Source organism: Musca autumnalis, unplaced genomic scaffold (assembly GCF_047663935.1).
Source record: "Musca autumnalis isolate F117 unplaced genomic scaffold, ASM4766393v1 scaffold_4, whole genome shotgun sequence".
Taxonomy (NCBI): Eukaryota; Metazoa; Arthropoda; class Insecta; order Diptera; family Muscidae; genus Musca; species Musca autumnalis.
This window is the reverse complement of record NW_027411977.1, coordinates 200635802-200657337: the sequence shown is the minus strand read 5'-3', so window position 1 is coordinate 200657337 and position 21536 is coordinate 200635802. Positions and strand designations below refer to the sequence as shown.

The 21536-nt window shown below is 36.3% G+C and overlaps 1 protein-coding gene across 2 annotated transcripts in view; it reads left to right on the top strand.

The window, feature by feature from the left end:
* Positions 1 to 591: 591 nt before the first annotated feature.
* The window catches only part of Hml (hemolectin), an 85716-nt gene continuing 64771 nt past the window's right edge, over positions 592 to 21536 (top strand). The window contains exons 1-4 of one of the 2 annotated variants that reach the window (XM_073986521.1): positions 592 to 985; positions 10310 to 10420; positions 10497 to 10730; positions 12273 to 12380. In XM_073986521.1, coding sequence (XP_073842622.1) covers positions 888 to 985; positions 10310 to 10420; positions 10497 to 10730; positions 12273 to 12380 — 551 coding nt within the window. In that variant the 5' untranslated portion in view covers positions 592 to 887. The remainder of the gene's footprint in view (positions 986 to 10309; positions 10421 to 10496; positions 10731 to 12272; positions 12381 to 21536) is intronic. The other variant, XM_073986522.1, reaches the window with a different exon arrangement.

Sequence of the window (21536 nt, the reverse complement as noted above, 5' to 3'; positions counted from 1 at the left end):
TAGGATTCCATGGCCCCATCTAAACATGGTTAAATATTGACATTTTAAAACAATTCTGGGCTATATCTCTGAAACCTATGGGAAGTTTCATTTGACCTCTGAAGCAAGTTTGTAGATAATTTCAAAATATTATTTGGAAGCTGTTAAGGCTGTTGTGGCCATTTTCAGATCTTCAACTCTGGGGAAAAAAAGAAAAAATTGTATAGATTCTTAATAATGTAGGAATGCCACATAGTATCCATGGATATCATAAGGAATAATTTTATTCTATTAAGTAATATAATTGTTTATTGGTAAATTCTTTCTTAACAATTTTAAAAGAATGGAAATCGTGTTATATTTGTTTAATGCTTTCATAAAATCAACATCCATCTGCTATCTTTTTGTATAATTTTTTTCTCTCTTCGTATAGAATTTTTTCGTAGATTTAAAACAAGCTGAGTGGCTTATGTTATTCTAAAAATAAGCTGTGGTTACGATAAACGCTCTCCTGAAACACTGTTCAATTCAATACGAAGCTTAGCATATTTGTGATAAAAAACAATATCAAGAGCACGCTTGCTATAAAAGTCTCAACAGTGAGATTTTGAAATCACAGTGCGGATTAAACCGTTCGTTAGTAACGTTGTTCCGTACAAAACGGCAGGGAATTTAAATATTATTTTTTGTTGAAAAAATTAAAAAAAAATCAAAGGATACTAATAAAAATTATTTTATCCTTTAAACATTGTAACAATAATAAATTATTGTTGTTATTTTAAACAACTATATTAGTGAAGAAAGTGTTTTAAGAAAAAAATATGAAATAATTAAAAAAGATTATTGTGTTTGTGTAAAAAAAAAAACAATTTTAAAGTGTTTTTAAAAATAAGAACAATTGCCTTATAATGGCGAAACTTTATTTTTATATTGGAGTGTTAATTTTAACTGGTGTGGTTACGGCCAATGTTGATGATGGCGACATCGTTGAGACTGAGGATATAAAGTGAGTGAAACATGTGTAAATTCAAATAATTAAGAAATATATTGCAAAGTATAGTGTAGTGGGAAAAATTAAAATTTAGTCATAAAATATTCTCATATATTTTGTAAATCTTGAATTCATTTCATTTTAAACAATATAATTTCAGTATGATTCAAGGAGTGCGAGGACTGTGAGGACTGTGTGCTTAGTTTTTACTTAACTCCTATCATGTATTTAAAAATATTAGCAGTTTTCAAGTGATAAATTATGTTTTATAACATTCATTTCTATTTTGCTACAACTTTTTCAATGATAGGAAATCAAAATTTAATTTTTTTTTCGTGATATATTCGTTGAAAATTCCATAACAAAAATATTCTAAGAACAATGTATGGCAAAACAATTGCTGTGAGGTTGTATCCTTTCACTAACCTAGAAAAAATCAGCATGCAAAATCTAAACTTAATTTTTCCAGAAGCCTTTAGCGTTTTTAGTTTTTTAATGACTTGTCTCCTCCTAGGCCTAAAAACTTTTCAAAAGTGATATGTTTAGAAAACAATCAAAATTACATTAAAATGGAGAAAATTCAGAAAAAACTTGTGTGTATATTTTTAAGATAAAGGAGACTGCAATTTCGGATAAAAATATTTTATTTCAGCAAGAATGTGGTATTAAATGTTCCTGAAAATTTCCTGCAAATGGTATTCTGAGCGACTAGAGCAGCTAGCTAAAACATATATCTAGATTGGTCCCCGTTTCGATGTATCCCCATATTGTAATATAAGGAGGCGATACAGCCAATCCATTGTCCAAATTTGAACTTCCATATGTCAATAACGGTAAAAACTACGATGATATCATAAAAGTCAATCTTGTAGAGAATTTTTATAGCTACAGCATTTTATTTAGCCCCATTTCAATAGAATTTGCAGTTTCCAAGCAAAATCGTGAAAACCTTAAAAATGTCAACTTATATCGCGATTTATTTAAAAAGCGCTCGGGCGATTTTTTGTTTGTTTTTTATCTTTCTCATCTATGAACATTGTAGTTTCAGAATCCTCAAAAACTTCCCAGGTGTAAGCAACTTCCATTTAAATTTAGTTCAAGAGCACAGTGATTTATGTTAATTAGAAATCAATTTAAATACAAAAAAATCGTTTAAATAATTTGGACCAGAAAGTTGAATTTGAAACCAGTAGTTGAACAATTTTTTCATTTTCATTTTAAAGGGGAAAATGTCAGAAAAAGCTTTGCTTATTTTATTTTTGATAATTTTACTAAATAAATTCTAATATTTGGCTGTCACTTGTCATTTTGCAATTTTCTGAAGTATCCTTAACGAAATTTGTGGACATGGTATATTTTCAAATAATATGTTAAAAATTTCAGAATTTTTAAGGAAATTTTAAAACTTTAGAAAGTTCCATCTCACAGCAGTCAGATATTGTGCCAATTTGTCAGGAAGTATGGACAACATGTTTCCAAAAATTTAAAAATTATACCAGGAGGTACCCGCAACAGTGGTCCGATGTAGTCAATATTCGGACATAATCCGAGTCAGTTAGAAATAATACGATGTACAACGTTTGAATCAAATCGGTTTCTCCCTTCGAGAGTTCTCTTACGTACGTATTACCCAGTTTAGTTGTTGCTGCCAGGCTTCTTTGGAGCTTTTGGGCCATTATCTCAAGGAGTATGGACTTGCCCCCCGATGGTTTTTAAATGCGGCGTTCTTATCCATATATAGAAAGCGTCTACGAAGAATCAGGTCTGTATGATATCTGGGTCTATGCTATGGAAGCCTAAATTATTACGAATATAAACTGCGAACAAAAATTAGTTACAAACCAGTAAGGAAAAGATTATAGTCGGGCGGGGCCGACTATATGATACCTACACCACTGCGAATATGTAAAATATATATAGGAGGTATACACTCCGGTTAATCTGAATAGAACCAGCCAATATTTGTCTACAAATACCGTTATATCTGACGAAAGGAGAGGAATTGTAAATTATAATTTTGTGGACATGTAGAGTATATAGTAGCCGATATTTTCAATACCTAACATGTTTCACATATGCGTTATAACGGTACTTTTTACTCGCTTTATTAAAAAATGTCTAAATATTATCATGTTTTAATGGTTCACCAGGATAGAACCACCCTAAGAATTTACACAAATCCTTTGTTAGATGTGGTAAACTTTAACAAAAAACTATTTATAATTATAAATAAATGCCGTGAGTGTTAATTGCTATCAAATATTGTGCAAAAATTTGTATTAGGGTCTTGAAATTTGATGAAAATCGATGCTTGGAGCCCCAAAAAATATTTTTATGACGAAATCGGTAGAAACAATTTATAAAGACAAAATTTTATACTGAATTATGTTCAAAATTTTCAAGACTACAATAAAATTACAAAAAAGTCAAATTTGATAGGTTTATGAGTCCGAAACAGAGGAAATATGGTAAAGATAATTCCAAATTCTACCTTTCCAATCCAATATTTGATATTTTATATCAGGAAAGTGAATGCAAATCGATGGGTTTCACCCAGTTTCGTTGGCTGTAAACATATACAGGTCAAAAAAAATAAAGAAAATTCCACCGCCGAACGCTCCATGTCACCATCAAGTCCTTGGAATTTCAAAAGGTTCTAAGTCATTTGATGTGAAGAAACAGCTTAGCGATAGGGGATGGCAGACGTTAATTTTTTTTCGAAAGGAAGGTGTTTAATTTTGATGGTTATGATGTTCACACATCTTTTACTCATAGTATAAGTACCGAAAAAATATTTCTGATCCGTCATTGCACAAAAAAGAGCGCCTTCGTTTCTGTGCTTTCCATGTCATGCGACATCTTCTAAATCAAAGCCCTTGATGTTGACGTGAAGCGTTCGGCGGTGGGAATTTCTTTATTTTTTGGACCTGTAGATGTTCACAGCCAACGAAACTGGGTGAAACCCATCGATTTGCATTCACTTTCCTGAAATAAAATATCAAATTTTGGATTGGAAAGGTAGAATTTTGAATTATCTTTACCATATTTTCTCTGTTTCGGACTCATAAACCTATCAAATGTTACATTTTTGTAATTTTATTGTAGTCTTTAAAGTTTTGAACATAATTCAGTATAAAATTTTGTCTTTATAAATTGTTTCTACCGATTTCGTCATAAAAATATTTTTTGGAGCTCCAAGAATCGATTTTCATCAAATTTCAAGACCCTAATACAAATTTTTGCACAATATTTGATAGCAATTAACACTCACGGCATTTATTTATAATTATAAATAGTATTTTGTTAAAGTTTACCACATCTAACAAAGGATTTGTGTAAATTCTTATGGTGGTTCTATCCATTAAAACATGATAATATTAAAACATGATAATATTTAGACATTTTTTAATAAAGCGAGTAAAAAGTACCGTTATAACGCATATGTGAAACATGTTAGGTATTGAAAATATCGGCTAATATATACTCTACATGTCCACAAAATTATAATTTACAATTCCTCTCCTTTCGTCAGATATAACGGTATTTGTAGACAAATATTGGCTGGTTCTATTCAGATGAACCGGAGTGTATATCAATTTTAACTGATTTCCAAATTTCACCAAAATCGGACGTATATAGCGCGTGAAATCGGACGAAAATATATATGGGAGCTATATCCAAATCTGAACCGATTTCGATGCAATTTGGCACATTTATTTTTAGACCGAATTCAGTCACGCATTCCAAATTTAATCAAAATCGGACGTATATAGCGTGTTTTTGGTGCAGCAAATACGTCAAATCGGCCGAAAATATATATGGGAGCTATATTCAAATCTGAAACGGCTTTTACCAAAAGCAATAGCGTTCTTCCTATGGCAAAGAAAATTATATCCCCCAATTTGCAGCTGAATCGGACAAAAAATGCGACCTGTACGTTGCGAACAAAAATATATGGACAGACGGACAGACGAACGGACGGACATGCATAAATCGACTCAGAAAGTGATTATATGTATATCCCCAAAAGGAACTATGGGTCTATTTCGTTTCCTTTTGTATGTTACATACAAATGCACAAATACATAATACTAGAGTTGGGCAATTGAAAGACCTACTTCACAATCTAGTTCAATGGACACCGGTCGTTTGTATGAACAAAATGCGTGTACTTAATATCTCACGTTAGTTTTTATGAGGTTACTCACACGTTTTTGAACTAGGACAGTGAAATTGGTCGTTCAATTGCCCAACTCTACATAATACCCCTTACCACAGTGTGGTGTAGGGTATAAAAACAGGGAGTTAGTCCATATTCAAACCAGATCTACCATATTCAAACCTGATCTATGTCCGGAAGCAATACAACCGTAAGCAAAGTTTTCAAAAATTTGGTTACTTCCTTCGAGAGATAGCGTGCGTACCATTTTAGCGTAAATTTTGAACTTTTGTGGTGGATGTATCGGAAGGAGTGGATCGATATGACCTATCTTGGAGATTCTGAACCATTATGTCAGGATGCAGGGTCTTGCCCACGAAAAACGTTATACCACTATAAACAGGGCCACAAAGAGCACCATAGGCAAAAAAATCGAAACAATCCTCCACCAGCCCTTAAACAGTACTTGAGCTAAAAATTTGGACTTTTCTTGGTGTTGTCCGATGTATATCTTCGTGGAACTTGATGTACGTTTAGAAAAAAATGTTACGGTGTGTCGATACTCAGTATGTAAGTTAAAGAGGTTTAGTTGGTGCTGGAAGGGGGTTTTTCGAGCTTCAGAATTATCGACGGAAATATAAACTTGCATCCGAAAAAAGTATCATCGTAATAGGGGCTGCAGCAACAACAAGCTGCACAAAATTTAAAACTACCCGAAATTGGTCCTCAAACTGATGATAAATGTCAAATTATAGCTAATTCCATCTGAAAATGTACGAAATGTAGAAACGGGTGGAATCGTTACATGGGGGCTATACTAAAACATGGACCTAAGTATGTCCATATTTTTTAGTTACGTTTTGTCACCACTATATACACAAATTATAATTAATTCGGACTGAAAATGTGGATAAAAACGACAAAATACCTCAAAACGGACGGAACAGTTATATGGGGTCTATACCAAAAAAAGGAACTTTGTCCATAATTTTTGGTAGATAGGTTTTGTGATCATTATTGACCTGTTTATCGATACAGAGTCGGCGAAAAAGGGAACTGATGAAGTTGTTTGGTGTCAACTGAAACTATAGTATTCCCTACCCTTCGCCCGCAACTAATCAATTTCATATCCACTTTAAAATATTTTCTTGTTATTCAAACAATTGAATTACAACAAAATATGGACTCAAGCTGAAATAAACACAAAGATCATTAAGAACCCTAATTCAGATTGCAAATGTTGCTAAAAACTTCGAAATACACGAAATCGGGTACTGTTAACAGGGGGCTAAACAAAAAAAACGGACCTATGTCCATCATTTTGGTAGATAGATTTTGTGATCAATAGGACCCCATATGTGACATAATAGCTAATTCAGGCCGAAAACGTGGCTAAAAAACTTCAAAATACCTGAACACTATGAACTATAAATGCCAAATTATAACTAATTCGGTCTGAAAATCCGGTTAAAAACGTCAAAATACCTGAAATCGGGTGGGATGTTTGTATGGTGGCTATAAATTTTTTGACCACTAGGAATCCTAAATGCTAAATGTTAGCTAATTCGGCTAAATACGTCAAAATATATCAGGTGGCTAATTCGGCCTGAAAATGTGGATAGAAACGTAAAAATACTTGAAAGTGGGTGTAACCGTTATATGAGGGGTATACCAAAACTTGGGACGATATAGTCCATCTCCGAAGAGACGTAGAGACGGACTTGCATAAATCGATTCAGACTCACGAAGAATATATAAATACATACAGGGTTTAAAATGCTAACGCCATATTAGCAAAAGCACCGAATATTTGCAGATTTGCCTGCTAAAATTTCTTCGAAATATGTTTAGCAACAATGAGCAACGGCAACATATAGCAACAAATTTCACAAAAATATTGCTAGCGATGCTGATGCTATTTGATATTGTCGCTATAATAAAATACCATCGGACCATATTTCGCAGCACACATGATGAACACATATCAGAAAAGACAATAAGCAGCAAAATTTCAACGGCTTAGTCAGGTTTTCAGCAAACAATTGTTTTTATAGCCTCAGCATTTATGCTAACGAGGGTGTATACACTTTCATACGGGCAAAATGTGTCTCATCGAAATAATGGTTTTAGACCCCAAGTATGTTTGGACGATTTAGAGTTGATTTAGCCATGTCCGTCCGTCTTTCTGCCTGTCTGGCTGGCTGGAGCGCACGATAACTCTTGAACGGATCAACCGATTCGGTCCAAAATTTAGGATTTCGCAATATTTTGTCCAAACTTAATTTAAATTCGAAGATGGGTTATATCGGTCCACTCCTTCCCGTATCTCCCTTGGATGCATGGTTGTTGGATGCAGAATATAGAATTGAAAGCTTTTGCTTTCGTTTTTATACCCTCCACCATAATATGGAGGGTATAATTAAATTTGCCATTCCGTTTGTAACACATCGAAATATTCACCGCAGACCCTATGAAGTATATATATTCTCAATCAGGGTGAAATTCTAAGTCGATATAAACATGTCCTCTGTCCGTCCGTCTGTTATCTTGATTTTAACAGCTAGCAATTTTTAATTTCCTAATTTTCTAAGTTTCTATTACTTCTAGGATGTTTAGTATTGCAAATGAGCTGTATCGGTCCACGTTTTGACATAGCCCCCATAGAACGGTACCACCCGATTTCCGGTATTTTGAAGGTTTTAACTTAATTATTGCACCGAAATGGCTGAAATTCAGTACATACTTTGGGGTATAAAACTTCCCCCCAGAATTTTGTCGGTATAGGTCTACGCCTTCATATAGCCCCGATTCGGTACCTGCCGTTTTTTTTGGTAATTTGATGTTTATGTCCCCAATATTGCTCCGAAATGGCTGAAATTTGGTATTTAGTCTTCGTGACGGATACAAAACTTTCCTTCGGAAATTTGTCAGTACAGGTCCACGCCCTAATATAGCCCTCATAGAACGGTACCTTTCGATTTCCAGTATTTGGAAAGTTGTGGCCTCAATATTCCACCGAAATCGCTGAAAGTAGTTATTTAGTCTTCATTTGAGTTATTAAACATTTCTTATGAAATTTGCCGGTATTGATCCACGCCTTCATGTAGCCCCTATAGAACGGTACCTCCCGATTTTCGGTAATTTGATGGTTATGGCCCCAACATTGCTCCGAAATGGCCGAAAGTTGTTATTTAGTCTTCATTTGGGTTATTAAGCATTTCTTATGAAATTTGTCGGTATAGGTCCACGCCTTCATGTAGCCTCCATAGAACGGTACCTCCCGATTTTCGGTAATTTGATGGTTATGGCCCCAATATTTCTCCGAAATGGGTGATATTTGGAATGTAATCTTCGTGACGGGTACAAAACTTTCTCCCGGATATTTGTCAGTACATGTCCACGCCTTAATATAGCCTCCATAGAACGGTACCTCCCGATTTTTGGTATTTTGAAGATTACGGCCACAATAATCCATCGAAATGACTAAAATTTGGTATTTAGTCAACGTTCGAGGTAAAAACCTTTCCGACTGAAATTCGTCGGTAGAGGTCCACGTTTCGATACTGCCCCAAGAACAGTACCTCCCGATATTCGTAATTTTGAAGGTGGTGACGTCAATATCCCACCAAAATGATTGAAATTTGTTATGTAGTCTCCAATGCGTTTATAAAATATTCCAGAAGAGAATTATGAGTTTAGGTCCGCATCTTTCTATATCCCCTATAGAAGTACACCTTTGATTTTCGATATTTTTTAGATTTTAGCCACTTAATAATAATTGTTCCACAAATATCCCAGGCGGGACAAGGCCACATTATCATACAGAAATATCTGAAATTGGGTATTTAGTGTTCTTTGAGTCTAAAAACTTTCCTCCAAAAATTTGTAGGTATAGGTCGACGTTTTGATATAGCCCCCATTGGACGGTACCTCCTGAATTCCGGTATTTCGAAGGTTAGCTACATTGTTTTACCGAAATTGCTGAAAGGAAAAGGGAAAAGGAAACTAATTGTTCCATTTTACTTCATTACAATTCGTGATGGAGGGTATAACAAGTTCGGCCCGGCCGAACTTAACGCCGTTTTTATTTGTTTAAAATTATAATTGGCACACAGAATTCATTTTAAATTTTCTTAACAAAGTCGTTTAACAATTTTTCTGGCAAATTCCTTATACAAAATTCAGGGAGATTGCTCCTACAAATTCTAGGCAATATCCTATTGAGGTTGCAAGCAGAGTTCTTATAATAATCTCAGGTATATTACTTTTATTTCAATTTTAATTATAAATTTTAAAAGTTTCTGACAATATCCATTTTCTTAATTAACAAACCAGGTCGAGGGCAAGAATCTTTGAATCTAGGATTCATTACTTGTAGTTGGATGGGTAAAGCAGTGACTAGATAGAAATTTTAGATCATAGAGTCAAATTGCTGAGGAAATTCTTATAATTAACTCAATTTAGTTTAAAAAATGGTAGTTTCAAATTTCTCTCCAAGTGACACTAAGAGAAGGATAGTGTCCACTTGATATGAAAGAGATACCAATGTAGATCATAGACTTTGAAATTTTAAAGTTTCACTGATCGGCTTCTACTTAGCATCAATCCACTAACTTAAATTCGTCAATTTCGTTAATTTTGCATGTTAATTTTAAATTTTAACCACAACATCATCTTTATATTCAATTACATAACAATAACACAATGAAAACAATTATAAAGCCTACATTGCTCGCTCGTAGGAAGTACGTTTTGTGATAAACTGACCGACCTTACATTTAAAAAATGAAAACTTTATTTGCGTTCTTATCGGCAGACTTAACACACATCGAGAATAAAATGTAGTTCAAGCTCAAAAGCAATGTGATAAAAAAATAAGCAAATTTCATTAATAAATAATAAATTATAGTATTTTTTTCATATCGTGTGACATTGAATTTCCAAGAATTGTAATTGTGAAAGCGCAAAAAAACGATATTACGAAATGATAATAAATAATAACAATAAAGTATTAAACAAAAAGCTTTGAAAGTGTTTCTTATTCGAAAATTAGGCAATTAAAAAAAAATAATAAAAATTTTAAATTTTTAATTTTTTTGATTTATTATCCTTTCGTTTATTTTGTTATTGTTCCTTATTGTTTATTGCTTTTACTATTTTTTTTATTTCCTAATTTCTAGCCCCCTTGAAGTCCTACATGAAGCCCATGACAAGGAACGTGATGAACGTGGCATTTTTGATGGCTTGTTCAAAAAGGAAACACCTGCAGTAGCATCACCACCTCTTAATACGTAAGGCATATTTTATTTTGCACAGATTCTGGCTTCTGGAATGTTAACATATATTATCTTCTAATTTTTAATTTAGCGGTTATGGCTATAAAACTTCCTATAGCAGTTCTTATGGCGGAAGTAGCGGTGGCGCCGGTGGTAAAACTTATGGCTTAAGTGAGATTTTACCAGAACTTTCATTGGGTCTTAATGGTGGTGGCGGTAGTAGCAGAAGTGGTTACGCCTCCAATACTGGTTATGGTGGTTACTCCTCCAATACCGGTTACGGCAGCACTGGTTCCTCTCCCAACACCGGTTATGGCTATAAAACGTAAGTGGAATATTATGCATTTGTTTTTCAAAATTTTACAAAATTTATGTTCGTAAAATAAAGCAAATATTATATATTAAAATATATATAAATTTATCTAAAGTGGCGGTGACGGTTGAGAGAGTTACGTCAACGTGTAAGCTGTAAAATCCTTTAAAATTTTTGTTGATTTAATATGTGGCCCAAAAAATTAAAAATAAATGAATACACCCATATTAAACGGAAGCAATTTAAATAATGGATAAATTTAAATATTTTTAATTAATTTGTAATTTATTTAATAAAATATTTTTCTTATTCTGGTGACTGAAAATTTTTGAAAGTGATTGCCATGGTGCTCTTGAAGCAAATTTAAATGGAAGGTGCTTGCACCTGGGAAGTTTTTAAATAAATCGCATTTTAAATTGGCAGTTTTAAGGTTTTTTTAGGTTTTCACGATTTTGCTTAGAAACCGCAAGTCCTATCAAAATAGGACTAAAGAAAATGTTATAGCTATGAACGTTTTCTAAGGGATTGACCCTTATGGTATTCTCGTCGGTTTTACCGTTTTTGAGATATAGAAGTTAAAATTGGGACAATTCAAATTCAATTCAATTCTGTATCGCCCCCTTATAAAACAATGTCATGACTGCAGCTTTAAGACTTTCTCACGTCCCATATCGATAAGACTTGCCGCATTCAAAAAAAAAAAAAAAAAATCGCGAAAAACTAACAAAAACCTTAAAATGTAACCTGAGTTTCTTTATCTCAAAAATGGTACAACCTGGGAACAAATCATAAAGGTCATTCCTCTAGAGAATTTTCACAGCTACAACATTTTTCTTAGCACCATTTCGATAGGACTTGCGGTTTCCAAGCAAAATCTTGAAAACCTAATAAACACCTAAAAGTGTGAATTTTGACAGCGATTTATTTAAAAATACCTACAGCAATTTTTTCTTGTTTTTGGATTTTTCTCATCTATGAACATTGCTGTTTCAGAATTCATAAAAACTTTCCCTGTGTAAGCGGTTTTCATTAAAAGTTAGTTAAGGCGCACCCTTCATGACATTGTTTTATAAGGGGGCGATACAGTCAGTGTATTGTCCCAATTTGATCTTCTATATCTCAAAAATGGTAAAACCTACGAAAATACCATAAAGGTCAATCTTGTAGAGAATTTTGATAGCTACAACATTTTGTTCAGTTCCACTCCGATAGGACTTGCGGTTTCCAAGCAAAATCGTGAATACATAAACAACCCCTAGAAATGCCAATCTCGATTTATTTAAAAAGCGCTCCGCCGATTTTTTTTTTGGTTTTTTGAGTTGGTTCATCTATGAACATTGTAGTTTCAAGATCTGCAAAAACTTCCCAGGTGCAAGCACCTTCCATTTAAATTTATTTCAAAAGCACCGTGTTATTAGATTTTTAAGGATTTTACTGCTTCAGAAAATCAAGTTTAACAAAATTCTTCCAATAATGTACCCGCCACTCTGCACCTATAAATAATATTCATCTGCTTTTCACAAACAATAATCTAATCGCATTATAAAAATTTAGTCATCAGCATGGTAGTGGTTATCGTTCACCTTATGGTAGTAGCCAAACCCGCTACAATTATGGACATTACCAACAGGGTACCAATCCAAGCAACATGTATAAACAGGGGTAAAATATAAATGAAAACTGTTTTGTTTTTTATTAAAAGAGGATATTTTGTAAATAAATTAATCTATTTTATAAATTCAAAATTCAAGCACGAAAAATAGCTAAAATGTACCGATTTATCCTGGTGAAATGTCTCTTTGGAAGAATGGAATAATTAGTTCTCTTTTTGTTACTTCAGTACAAAGTTTTCTGACCGCACGGAATCCTACATTCCAATTACAGAAAATTTGGGTCAAAACTGTAGATAAAAACTTCAAAATAACTGAAATCGGATGGTACCGTTATGTGAGGCCTATTACAAAATATGGACGTATTTTCTCAATTTTTGAAAGATGAATTTTCTGAACACTAGGAAATTACCTGAAAATGATTTTCCAAAACGTTGATCTATTTCCACATTATTGGGTAAATAAATTGTTGATAAGTTTGGTTACGGTTTAATGCTATTTGTTCGCTGATAGTTTTGTCAGTGAGACTGACAACATTAGATATACTAAAACACAGCAATAAATCTAACCCAATCTCACTTAAATTACTTACTTACTTAGATGGCTTTTATACTAAACAGAATGTCTTGTTCCATAAGCCGAACTAAGAATAGATTTCCAAACGCACCGATCTTTTGCCTTACTTCTCCAATTTTGGACGCCATGTTTTGTGATATCTTCTTTAACTCTGGTCTTTCCATCGGAGTTTTGGCCTTCCTTTGGGGCGTATACCGTCGAGTGGCTCGTATTCAAATGCATTTTTGGCGGGGGCATCTTTATCCATCCTGCTGACATGGCCATACCAACGCAATCGTTGTAGTTCGATACGTTTTACTATATCGATGCGGGTCGGCTGGTATAGCTCGTGGTTCATACGACGTCGGTATTCACCTGCAACGCATATTGGTCCATAAATCTTTCGAAGAATTTTTCTCTCAAACACACCAAGTTCTGCCTCATCTGCATTCGGCGTAGTATCAGTGTCCGGTAAAGTGTAAGTTTTGTTTGACGAGAGGTGGTTTTGCTTTTAAACTGTTTATTTAGACCAAAGTAGCATCTGTTGGCCAATATTATTCTTCTCTTCATTTCAAGGCTTATATTGTTGGTTTTATTTATGGCGGTGCCGAGGTAGATAAAGTCATTTACTATCTCAAATTTATAATTATCAACATCCACAGTTGGTCCGAGTCTACTGGACGACTTGCGTGTTGATAGCATAAACTTCGTCTTATCGCCGTTGACTGCCAGACCCACTTTGGCAGACTCTTTTTCAATTTTTCCAAAGGTTGCTGTTACGGCTCGCGCTGATCTACATACCTATTATGTCTATGTCATCTGCGTATGCAAGCAACATTACATCTTTATTGTATATCGTGCTGTTTTTGTCTCTGGCCGTATATACATATATTCGCATCTCGTATGACCTTTTCCATTAGTATATGAAATAGGTCACACGATAGACTGTCACCTTGTCTGAAACCTCGTTTTGTGTTGAAAGGCTCGGAGAGCTTCTTTCCTATTTTAACCCTCTGATCTTGTGTCAGCCAATGTCATCCTGCATAGTCGAATTAGTTTTGCAGGGATGCCAAACTCAGACATGGCTTGAAACACCTTTGCTCTAATTGGGCTGTCGAACGCGGCCTTATAGTCGACGAGTAGGTGGTATGTGTCGATCTATCTTTCGTGGGTCTTTTCCAATATTTGGTGCAGTGTGAAGATTTGGTCAATTGTCGACTTACCAGGTCTAAAACCGCATTGGTATGACCCGATTATTTCATTGACCATGGGTTTTAACCGTTCACACAGTATGCTCGACAACACTTTATATGCGATGGGAAGGAGACTTATACCTCGGTAATTTGCACAAACCGTTTTGTCTCCTTTCTTATGTACGGGACATAGTAGGCTGAGGTTTCAATCGTTGGGTATGCTTTCTTCCTGCCAAATTTTGCAAATTAGCTGATGCATACTCCTTACCAGCATTTCGCCACCGGTCTTGAACAATTCGGCGGGAAGTCCATCAGCTCTTGCTGCCTTATTGTTTTTCAGCCGATTAATGGCTGTCGTTACCTCGCTTTGGCTAGGTGGTAGACATTCAACATTGTCATTTACGATTGGTTCTGGGGTATCTTCATCGCCATTCATATTCGATACCAAAAGCTTCATAAAGTGCTCCTTCCAGATCCTCAGTACGCTATCTGTATACGATATCTGTATCAGTTACCAGATTCCCTTGGTCATCTTTGCAGGAGAATGTGCCTGCACCATATCCTTTAGTCTGGTATTTTACACTCTGGTAAAATTTTCGGACTTCATTATGACTCCTGAACATCTCGAGTTTCTCACGCTCACGTTTTTCTTGCTCCTTTTTTTTCTCCTGAAAATACGCTTTTCCTCTCTCCCGATAAGTTTCTTCGTTTTTCGTGTTGCTACTGAATGCAGTGTTGCTCTATATGCCGCGTTCTTTTCTTCTGTAGCTTTACGACACTCCTGATCGTACCATAAATTTTTAGGTGGAGGTTTTTGGTACCCAAGTATGGTTTTTGCGGCAGTCTGAAGGGAGTGGGCTATTCTTTGCCAATGTGCTTCTACATTATCGGGGCAAGGAGTGCTGTTTTCCAGCATGCGAGTCAGTTGAGCGGAGTAGGCTTGTGCTGTCTGTTGTGTTTGCAGCTTCCGTCCTGTGTTAGATCGCACTTTTGCCGCAACATTAAGACGAGTGCGTACCTTGGCTGCTACAAGGAAATGGTCCGAATCGATGTTCGCACCTCGAATCGATCGGACATCTAACACACTGGACGAGTGTCTTCCATCTATTACAACATGATCAATCTGATTTTTTGTTTTCCCATTCGGGGATATCCACGTAGCCTTGTGTATGTCGAGGTGTGGGAATCTGGTGCTGCTCACTACCATTTTCTTTGCCGCTGCAAAATCAATCAGCCTCATTCCGTTGTCGGATGTTACCTCATGAAGACTGAATTTGCCGACCGTGGGACCGAATATATTTTCCCTTCCAATTTTAGCATTAAAATCTCCTAGAACAATCTTAATGTCGTGGCCAGGGCAGCGGTCATATACTCTCTCTAGGTGCTCGTAGAATATATCCTTGATCTGTTAGTCTTTCTCTTCGGTCGGAGCATGGACGCAGATGAGACTGATGTTAAAAAACTTTGCTTTTATACGGATTGTGGCAATTCTTTCATTAACAGGAGTGAAGCTGGATACAAGATTTTTAAGCCTCCGGTTTACCATGAATCCAACACCTAGCTCATGCTTTGTTTCATGGCAGCTATAATATATTGCGTAATCGTTTGTGATCGTTACGTCTGCCCGATTCCTTCGCACTTCCTGTAAGGCGATAATATCAGCATTGAACTTGTCAAGTACATCCGCCAATGCGTAAACTGCACCTACTCTGTAAAGAGTCGCAGATCATGATCCTTAATACGTTTGCGGGGGTCGTCAACTTTAGAGGGGTTTGTTTTTCTTCTTTTTCTTTGTTTTTTCATAGTAAGCTGTTTTGACGGGGTGAGTCACTAGCCCAACGTCCAACCCAAGTTTTTATCGTTCTTATGGCTGAACGCGCGGCAAATGTAGCCCACTACCTTTAACGAGCATTAAAGACAGCTGCCCAGGTGACACCACGGGGAGGTCAGTTTCCACTTGTGAGGGACCAAGATAAGTCCTGGGCTTTGCCATGTTAAAGCCGGTCAAGACCGTTCCTTGGTATCATTCATCCCCTACGTCACCCAATCTCACTTAAATACCGCTATAAAAACAGCTTTCCGATTATAGTTTTCCCTATCTTTATCGAGTTTGCAGTAATGCAGCAAGGTAAATGCCCTAAATGCCAAATTTTAGGTAATTCGGTCTGAAAATGTGGTTAACACGTTAAAATACCTCAAATCCGAAGGTACCGTTATATGGGGGCTATTCCTAAGTCTTGAATATAAGTTTTGGAGGATAAGTTTTCGGTCAAAAACATGTTGCTCAAACCATCAAAATATCTAAAATCGGGAGGTACCGTTATATGGGGCTATACCAATTGGATCCACACCAATGACCACAATTGTTGGTGGAAAAGGTTTTGACCACTTGGAAAATGGAATGCCAAAAATAGCTAATTTGGTCTCAAAATGAAGCTAAAAACGTCAAAACACCTGTAATCGGGTGACACTGTTATATTGGGGCTATTTCGAAATGTGGACCTATGTCCACAATTTTTGGTGAAGTTTTTTGGCCACTTCGAGCCTTGAATGCCAAATAATAGCTAATTCAGTTTGAATATGTAGCTCCAAACATCAAAATACTTAAAATCCGGAGGTACCAATCTATGGGACGTATGTCCACAATTTTTAGTAGATAAGTTTTTTGACCACTAGGAACCCTAAATGTCAAAATATAGCCAGTTCGCTCTGAATATGTAAATTCTGCAGTGACTTGTAACTATACCTACCGTTAATTTCAGTTCAAGGAAGATAGAGATTTTGTTCTTCGCTTGGAGATGATTGTCCTGCCTCCGATACCTTGCAGCTTGGTTTTGCTGCACCAAATCTGGCTATGCTTATCCCCATATCTTTGTTCAAGCAGCCGCATGAAGATGCACAGAGTTGGCTTGACTGAATTTTCGATTGCAATATTATTTGATACCGATCCGAGATATGCTAAGGGTTTTAAACTCTTCATATCGTTCTTGCAGTCCAAATGTACCGAAGACTTGGCACAGTTTGGCCTGACTATCCAATAATGCCTCTTTTCATATTGCTTATCAATCAGTATGAATTGAGGCGGCTACACAAACCGGATCTCAATTGCTCCAAAACAACTCTCGTTTGTCTTGGTTGCTCTGATCTCCGTGTACGGTATTCATAAGATAGACTCTTATAGCCTCGGCGACTACTTCAGTATGAATTTCCCACCTGCCTGATAAGCGCGTTGATCTAAGGGTTCTCTTTTGTGTCTTTGAATCTCCCCACTCTATATCACAAAGATCTTCCCTGACATTCCTGGACGGGGGAGCGGTACCTATCCACTAAATGCTGATTTGGATGATTTTTCATATGGCATCCAATCACACATTGCATCGACAGCATCCTGTTGTCTCAGCTTATCATGCCTGACCCTAGCAAAAGCCTTAGTCAGGTCCAATGTTACCATCACAGCATCCTGTTGTCTCAGCTTATCATGGCTGACCCTATCAAAAGTTTTAGTCAGGTCCAATGTTACCATCACAGCAGCCTGTTGTCTCAGCTTATCATGGCTGATCCTATCAAAAGCTTTAGTCAGGTTCAATGTTACCATCACTGTTCTGTCCTGGTTGAGACCTCGATAAATATACGTGAAAATGGCGTACAGCGTTGATGTTCCGCAACAGCATAACACGGTCCGATGCTACTGGTGATAAAAGTGAGATCGGTCTGTATGATTCATCTTTGCTGGCATACATGCATACACCTTGCACATTTTCCGGGCTTCTGAGCAAGGTCGTCAACCTACCTTGCTCAGATACTCGACGCGTGATTTATCTAGCGGCTTTAGCATCACCATTGAAATTCCGTCTGGTGCAAGCACATTGGGGGATTTTGGGCCTCTGATAACATCACCCATAGTAAATTTTCTTCCTAGGCTGAAGAGATCGCAAACGACGTAAAACACTCCTCTTTGCCCTATCGATATCGGGGTGTTCAATGAAATGTCGGCTAAAAAAAATCCGCGCATCTCTTCGGATCTGCCATTACTACATCATGTGTTTGTAGTTCTGATAGCAATGTGACCGTATTCGGAGCTGCTTCATTAATCAAGCTCCTAGGATGAGGATCAAGAAGCACATTGAGGGTGACCTATGAAGTGCTCTTCGTGGGACCGGCTATTAGGATTGATGTCTTGATCTTGTTTAATTTCCGAAGCCTTGTTCAAAACATACTACCACACCAGAAACCCATAGGCATGAATTTAGAGTACAATGGTTGAGAAAGTCCAATGGATTACCAATTAGGATTGATGACACCTGGTCGAAAAAATCCAATGGATGCGCTTTCACTCCCCAGCTCTTGCAGGAATACATAGCTATTAGACCACTCTTGGCACGTTCCTCGATATGCATTTGCCACCGTAATTTGCTGGTCCAGAATGATGCCAAGGTACTTAGCTTCTAAAGGATGACTCTAATCAGCATTGGTAGTGTTAGTGGTTTGCCTTTTGTCTTGTTCGTGAATTCAATCAGCTAAGTCTTTGAACGCAGTAAAGTTCATTCTGGTGTTCCTTTTTCGGTAGTTTGATACTAGAGCTCCGATACTTTCTGTATAAGTTCGATACATTGGTTACGCCAATGTATATGTTCGATACGTTGTCTCCCCTTCCCAGCATTACAATTAACTACGTTAATTGGCCGCTCTTTGAGCTCTATGGGGAAATCTTCTCTGCACTTCTTCCAGGAGCCTTATTCGCCTAGTGCGGATTGTAGGAGAGAGTTCGCTCTTTTCTACTACCTCTCCTGGAAAGCTTATTCGCATAGTTCGGATGCAGAGGGGCGCTTTCCAATGCTGCGGTCGTAGTTGATTGTCACGGCCTTATTATCGTTATTCTGCCCACCTGCAACTACACTTGTTTTTTCGCTCTTGTCGTTAACACACACCAAAGGTAAAGTCTTGTTTCTCTGAAACCCACCAACTTTACAATAAAGATTTGAAAATAAACATACAACAAAATTACATACACCAATTGTTTTTATTTTTCTTTCTTTTTGGGTTTCAAATACACTGGTATCACGCCAACATTTTGGTCCAATCGAGCCGGATCATTTACTTGCAATCTTGTGGAGTTGTTGCTAATTGTGTTTTTTTCCCTATTTCAAAGGAGAATAATAATCATCACCAACATCCCCCCTCATCAGTGCGCTTCATCTCATCATTATCCTCATCCAAAATCATCCACATAACCAAAACATCAACAAACAACATCATTTACTAAAAGGTACGTAATTCAGTTTCTTTTATATTGAGCATACCGCGAGTGTTGTTGTTTTTGCATTTTTCGGTTTTTAAAAAAAAGTGATTTTTTGATATTTCGTTCGCTACGTCGCGTACTGGTCGCCCTACAATTGCCTTAACGCGTGTGTTATTACATAGAAATCATCCCACAGTCCACTAATTGTCGTACAATTTGCTAAATAATCGTATTAAAATAACCAATAATCCCAATATTGTGCTTTTATTTTAATACCTTCCCTGATTATTTACAAAAATCTAAATTATTCTAATTTAATTTCTGCTTAATTTGCATTTGTTCGCATTCTATTGCTTTAATTTGTTTGCCGGTGATCGATTCTGTAGTGCTTGTTTATTATTTCTACCTAAGGGCTTACATACACACATTCCCTTAATCGTTGAAATTGTCAGCCACTAGTGAGAAAATACAATAACAACACTACTATTCTCCATCGTGCCCTTTTTCTTTGCAATTCTAAAAACTACCAACAATTTTCTAATCGTTCCAACGTTTGGGTTTTTGTCGTGCAATTGCAACAATAATAATACCCAAATATTCCAAGCAGCATCGTTCGTCGATCGGTCTATCATATACAAGCTACCAACAAATTATTCCTCTCCCCACCACTAGTGCTGGTTCGTTGTCGTTGGTTGGTCTGTAGTGTGGTGGCTGACGTTGATAATTTGCTTGTGTTTTATTTTCCTTTGTTATTTATATTCGTTGCTGGTTGTCGCACCTTGGGCACCAGTGTAAAAAATAATATTTTTTTGTGTTAAATTTTTTTGTTATTTTTTCTCGAATATAATTTCGTGTCGCGATTCAATATTGATTGTTCGTGATATTATTCGGATAAAGCACCCTACAATCGGCATTATTCCTATTATTTATAGATTAAATTCGTATTTTTATTAATTTTTTGGAAATTATTTATAAATATTCATTTATAAATTCAATTTTAATTTTTTTTCGACACATTTTTTGGATAAATTCGTTTTTACCACATAGTGTGACGTGCACCCTACTGTCGGTAATAGACGATTTTCTCATTATTTTGTCAAAAACTTGTGATTTTTCGAAATTTTTCGTACTTTTTTTTAAGCATTTCGTTGCTATTAGCCATCGTGCTTATTTCTCCCGATCTTTTTCGGCAAATTAGACAGTGTGCACCCTACATTCGGTTCTAATTGACTTTCTAAAATAGTAAAAAAGTGATTTTTGAGGATTTTTCGAATTTTTGTTGATATTTTTTTTGGGTTTTTCATCCTTTCAATCATGTCGGTCACACCTGTCACCCAATTCATTCGTGCTTCTGACAATGTTGTCAAGTTCATTGCTGGTTTTAATCTGATTAGGCCAGAAAATCACAATATTTTCAATCTTGAGATTCGTATCACGGAACTTCAAGATTTGTGGAAGAAAGTGAAGGATACTTATGATAAGTATCTGGATCATTTGCTTTCCGTCGAGGGTACTAATTCTGAGGACATTTCTTCAGCCGACGCAAAGTTTCAAACTACTTGCGAAAGCTACGTCGCTTGTTTGTCGACAATTAAAGAAAAACTGGTGGAGCTTAAGTCAGTTAAGTCTACCCCTGCTTCCCCATCTGCTTTGCTCATTACTACGCCTCAAAACAGTCAATCTCAAAATAGTTATCGCTTCAATTCTGCGATTCGTGGGTCCAATATACCTAATATTGGCCAACCACCAGCATCTAATGGTGGCAATATCTCTATTCATAGTTCTATTTCTCCACATTTATCGAATACTGCCTTTCCCGATGTCCAAAACCCTTCGGACATTTCTATTGCTAATTGGAGCTTACCACCATACGTTTCGAACAACATGCATCATCTTCATTTACCACCGTGTGACATTGAAGATTTCCATGGTGACTTTTTATCGTGGCCCACTTTCCGGGATCTTTTCTCAGCCATGTTCATTAATAACGCTGGACTAAGTGACATTGAGAGGCTTTGTCACTTGGTACAAAAAACAAAGGGGGAGGCTAGGGAAATCGTGGCAAAGTTTCCGCTCACCCATAGAAGTTTCGCTTTAGCTTGGAAATCGTTAAAAGATACGTATGATAATAAACGCATTCTGGTCCATAACCATCTTAAGCTCCTATTCGACCTTCCGGTGTTCGAAGCTGAGACAAGTTCTAACTTGAAAACCTTGCAGC